This window comes from Conger conger, chromosome 13 (genome assembly GCF_963514075.1).
Source record: "Conger conger chromosome 13, fConCon1.1, whole genome shotgun sequence".
NCBI lineage: Eukaryota > Metazoa > Chordata > Actinopteri > Anguilliformes > Congridae > Conger > Conger conger.
In genome coordinates, this window is record NC_083772.1 from 30,983,791 (window position 1) to 30,989,790 (window position 6,000).

General features: G+C 45.7%; 1 protein-coding gene across 1 annotated transcript in view; it reads left to right on the plus strand.

Annotated features, from left to right (window-relative positions):
• pid1 (phosphotyrosine interaction domain containing 1) overlaps positions 1 to 5,596 on the plus strand; it is a 28,456-nt gene extending 22,860 nt beyond the window's left edge. The window contains exon 3 of the mRNA XM_061217434.1: positions 3,244 to 5,596. Coding sequence (XP_061073418.1) covers positions 3,244 to 3,711 — 468 coding nt within the window. The 3' untranslated portion in view covers positions 3,712 to 5,596. The remainder of the gene's footprint in view (positions 1 to 3,243) is intronic.
• Positions 5,597 to 6,000: the final 404 nt, after the last annotated feature.

The window sequence follows — 6,000 nt, forward strand, 5'->3', positions numbered from 1 at the left end:
TGGAGGACTGTGGTCTCTGAGTAATCTCTGATCCAGAAAGCAGTGGGTACTGTCCAATATTGTCAATAAATTTGAATAATACTGGGTATCTTCAGTAAATCAAGCAATCTCAGATTACTATCTATGATATTGCTCCAGTTATAGTAGCATAATCACAGATATACCCAGTTATCTGTTATTTATCTTAGTATTTTCAATATAATTTAAGATCTTTCCATGAGTATCCTCAGATATGCAGGAAACAGTGAGTACTCTCATATAGTCTACATGATTGGATTGAAACTGCTTTGGTGAACCAATTGTGTCTGTTCACCTGTTTCTCACATGGTTGGGTGTTGATATTCAGTTAAGTATCCGCTTGTGTCCAATGACGGTGAGATTGCTGAAGTCAAAAGATGAATTATCACTCTCCTTTATTATGCAGTTTTTCAATCTGAACACAGATTGCAAAACTGCATAATAAACACCAGATGAATGCTAATCAGTGGCTCCCCCATTTGTGAGCACACACACAAACACGCATACACACACACACACACACACACACACACACACACACACACACTCACACACAAACTGAGAGAGCGAGAGAGAGAACCAATTTTCTGAAAGCAAGAGGAAAAAACAGGCTGTGCTACAAAATGGTCAAGTCTCGTCTGTTGCCACGGCAACCACCATGCATAACCTCCACCCCCTTTCCAGGTAGATGAATGAGCTGGGTGACCAGAATGAATACATTTACAGCACAGCCATGTGATATCCCATTCTCCACACAAAAAACATCCTGTCGATGAGAGGCATCGAGCGGAGCAGTAATGTTGGTGAAGGAGTCTGTTGCTCTTGCAGGCACAATTCAGGTTTGACGATTAACAGTCCTGGACTGCACGTCCTCATTGGTGAGTAGCCTTCACATGGGAGGTAGCCTCACATATCCGCTTCTATCAGTTATGATGCATCACTTGTTGATATGTCACAATCGTGTGTCAGCAGGATTCCAGTTACTGATGGTGACTCAAATGTGGAATATTCTTTGGTGTTTCTCAGATTTGGTGTTCCAGATGAGCCAATAGCCACCCGTCTTGGGTTCATCCAGGTACCATAGGATGCTTCATTCAACAAGCCCATATGGTTACTTAGCTAGCAAAGACTCAAATGTTTTCTTAACCATTTATTCAAATGAGACTTACCACTGAATCGCTGTGTGAACTTGGTTCATGGCCACCATGTAAACAACATCCTTTCCTCAGACGTTTCTCCTTTGTTCGTGAGACAAATGTATGTCTGGTCAACCAGAACCAAGGTTTTGTGGTTTGGTTAGCACAAGGGCCATTGTATGGCCTCATTGTCTCACTTCATGTCAGAGGCCAGAATAAATATTCATCAGTGTTATTTGTACTCAGAATGTCGCTGTGTGATCTTCAAATGTGGCTTTCAAGTGAAAGTTTTGAATTGGACTACAATACCTAATTAATGAGTCATTATTGAGGTTACTACAGGGTCATGCTTCAGGTTACTGCAGAGTCATGGTGGTTGACTGTGTTTCCTGAGGAGAATCCAGTCACAGCTTCGTAACCGCTGGGAAGTGAAGTCTCTGGCCATCGTTCTGTGGCCAGAAACTTTGAGGCAGACACGCCTCCAACAGCGAGGATTCGGAGGAAGCCCGTTTCCCTGGTGATTTGTGCCGAGCCGTTTTAAATGTGCTTGGGCAGTTTACATTTTGGGAGGAAAAATAGGAAGAAAAGTGGAAAGGGATTAAAGTAGCCAAATTTGGACTTTGTGGCCACTGGCAGGATTGGAGCTCCAGAAGCAAAACAAGCGGGGAGCAGCGTGGGTTTTCTCTCCCGTCTGTTTGGACTGGGACCAGGCCTCATGGGTTGTGCCGCGCGGCGTCTCGCTCACATTGCGCGTTGCTGTCTGTTATTGTCACGTTGTGACGCCGAGCGTGTCGGTTGATGTTTATGTGTCACTTTGTGTCAGGAAAGTCTGACTCACTTTGACTATATTAGTGTTCCTCATCACAGGAGCAGGACCAAATCAGAGTATCCATGTGGGTGCTTCACTGCATTGTCTGAATGTTTCTCTGTGGAATGCCTCTTTGTATATACTATGTTATTCTACAGTATTTTTCATGGTATTTACATGAAGTGCTTTGCACACGCTGTATGTGTGTGTCCTGTGTCTGATGGTGGGGGGCCCCCTGAGTTATACTATGCTTTGAGACAGCCTCCGTTTCTATGGAAATGACAAACTCACTCCGCTTGAAGTAATGAACTCTGACCCAGAAAGTTAAATGGCAGCCCCCTGTAAACACAGGCCAGAGTCAGAAACAGCCAGCTCTCCCTGTATGTTATTATATTATTATACTGTTTATATTGCACTAGAGGATGCTAACTAGGGCTGCAATTATTCCAAAGATGAAAACCTCTCCTCTCTCTCTCTGCTCTCTCTTGCTCTCCCCCCCTCTATCTCTCTGTACAAAAAATATGAAAAAAGAATATTCCTATTGGCTAATATAAACACAGGAATGATATACGTACACAGTGAGCGCTATTAGGTAGATTTGTGCACCAGCTTGTTGATGCAAATATTTAATCAGCCAATCATGTGGCAGCAACTAAATGCATAAAAGCATGCAGACGTACTCAAAAGGTTCGGCTGTTTTTCAGACCAAATGTCAGAATGGGGAAGAAATGTGATTTAAGTGACAGGGTGGTTTGAATACTGCTGATCTCCCAGGATTTTCACGCACAACAGAGAATTTGCAGAGAATGGTGCGAAAAACAAAAAAAATCCAGTGAGTAGCAGTTCTGCGGGCAGAAATGCGTTGTTAATGAGAGGTCAGTGGAGAAAGGTCAGACTGGTCAAAGCTGACAGGAAGGTGACAGTAACGCAAATAGCCACACATTACAACAGTGGTATGCAGAGGAGCATCTCTGAACACACAACGTGTCAAACCTCTAAGTGGATAGGCTACAGCAGCAGAAGACCTAATAAGTCTAAAAGATAAGTCTAATAAATACCTAAAAGTGCTCACTGAGTGTACATTACATGCTAAAGCCAACTAGTGAAATATTTGTTATAATTGTTTCCATTCCATTCCATTTCCAGAATTTGGATGGAATTGTAAACTGTCCTAAAACATTACCTTGTAGCACAAATCCATATGAAAACGATTAACGATAGCTTTTATTATTATAGATGTCATTCTCCTAACGGCATGGATGATCTCTGTGGTCTCTGCAGGTGACGTACCTGGGCAAGGTGACGATCACGGGCTCCCAGTTCCTGTCGGGCTGCACCGAATCGGCCGTGAGCGGGCTCTGTCAGCACCAGGGCGACGCCCCGCCCTCCAACGCCATCCTGGAGATCCGCCCCTTCCAGGTGAGGCTGCACCACCTGGACGGGCACGGCGAAGCCACCGTGGCCATGGATACCTACCAGGTGGCGCGCATCGCCTACTGCACGGCCGACCACCAGGTCAGCCCCAACGTCTTCGCCTGGATCTACCGCGAGATCAACGACGACCTGACCTTCCAGATGGACTGCCACGCCGTGCGGTGCGAGGGCAAGCTGGAGGCCAAGCGGCTGGCCCACTCCATGATGGAGGCCTTCCGCAAGACCTTCCACAGCATGCGCAGCGACGGCCGCATCCACAAGAGCTGCTCCTCCGACGAGTTCCCCGAAGACTCCTCCACCCCCGACGACGGCTGAGCCCCGCGCCCCGCCCCGCCCCGGAGCCCCCGCGGGGACCCCCGGAAGAACTCTCTGGAACGACCCGGAAACAGATCCCGACTGACCGACACAGGAAAAAAAACAATGACTGACCGACACAGAACAGTGATAACAGGTGATAGAAGGATATGGGGGGGGGGGTGGTTGTGGGGGAAAGTTTATGTCATTTTAAAAAACCCATAAAAACACCTTGTATAAACGGGACAAACGAACGGAAATCATTCTCTCGGCCGCTATGGTAACTAGCCACCCCGCATCCTCACGGCCAGTCGAGCGCTTGTAGATACGTCTCATTAAGACATCCGTTTGTTCAGACTATTTACACTCATGCTCAATTCTGCCAGCCCCCTCCTGCACTATGAGAAAATGATTTTTTTAACTAACAACCCTCCTCTAAGCCTTTCTCCCCGCTCCTCTTTGTCCAGTGATCCATGGACCCTGTCCCCCTCCCCTTACTGATAATTGAAGACATTCAGCCGACGGGAAACTCCGAAGACTTTGCTGTACGTGTGGTTCATGTAGTCCCCTCCTGCCTTTCATCACTTACTGGTTTCTTCTCTCAGAACATGTGGCTCACAGTCTGCATGCCTGCTGTCAGTGAGGTTGGGTGTTCCAGTATCAGTCTGGATGGATTTTTATCTCTTTATTCTCATACTGTTCCCAGCCAGGCTGACACATGCCATATCCGATCCTATATTTGAAGATGTTTTTGATTGACCAAATGTAACGGAGGCCTTAGCTGGACTCCTCCCACTCCCCCGGCCCCTCCCTCCTCTCTCTGAGCTGGTCTCCTCATTCCAGACGGATGTCCTGATAGCCACGCCTCCTCCATGCACACGGCTTACGCGTAACCTTCTTACAGCATTGCAGGAACGTTGTGAGAACGCTACGCTAACCTTTACAGGGACCAGGCCCAAAGGGACATGGTTTAGATGCCAGGGGAGAGGGTGCAGAGACACGTTGGCACTTTTACTGGAGTCTGAAGGTGAGGGGGACCGACGTTCCTCTTGTGCTGCTTTCCTTTTTTAAATCAAGCTGTGGCAATCGGGGTGGGGAGGGGGGGCATTACGAGCTTGTTTCTGTGGCCGGAGCTGAAGGACTAAAGGGGATGAGAGAGGGAGGGTCAGAGAGAGACCCCACGGCTGCCTTGTGCTCTGTATGCTGTACGATTGTGTGTTGTGCTCTCTTCGGTTTTTTGGTACCTGTCTCTTCTGTTGATTTGTGTTTTTGTACATTTCAGCAGCAGGTCTAATGGAATCTGTCATAGAAGAGTGACTCTGGACAGAGATATAAAGGGACCGTTTGTCTTGTTAATTTGCTATCAAGTTTGCGAGTTGTGTCTTTGATACTCGGTTTGTCTGGGCCGCCTGCTGGCCGAAAGGCTGACAGGAATGAGTCAGTTTGTCTGAGAGCAAGAATTTATCAACATTTCCAGTGACCGTTATGAATAGGCCACAGGTTAACGGAACAGGAACAATCTGATACATTTCCTGTGATCTAAGCTGAATATAGAGGGCACAGGTCAGTATATATTTCTAAGTCATTCGATAAGCTTGTGTAAATACAAATGTATCGGTTTCCAAATATTACAATATAAATGTTTATAGCTATTTTGAATAAACAACAAGCAACAAACCAGTGTTTAATCGCCAGCTGTGAATATGTAGAAAAATCCTGTAGTGCTGGAAATTCAAGTTGAAGCCTTAGCTGTATGTGGGAGTAAAAGCCTAAAGAAGGAATGTTTATGAAATGGTAGATTACTGTGTTACGTCTGGGATTTGCTTTAAGTGTTTCATAATGTTACGGTATGTGTTTTCTATACAGTATTTGCAAAGATAAAAAAAACATAAACTATTTACCATGAGCCGTTGTGTCATTTGCGTTTTTCTTTTAAAACATTTTTCAAGGTCTCTGTTTAAAGTTTCTGTACGTGAACACTGCTTCAGTTTTTATGCTGTTCTCACAACTGCTTGTTCTTAATCATTCGCTCATTTTATTTCAGAAGAATCAAACTAAATTTTTATTGGATTTTTCCCTCCAAGAGTCCCTTTGGCCTCTGGAGCTCTCCTCGCCCTGGTGAATGTCTGGCGCAGGTCACTCTGAGTCCTCTGTACGAGTCTTGACACGTGGAATGAGACTACAGCAGGACCTGTGGTTTGCTGGTTAAACACAGACACAGAAATTAGGCTGTACCTCAAGAGGGGGACTGGCTTTTGCAGTTTTATTTTTAAAAATCACAAGCCAACATGCCTGTTTGCAAGCAAAAGA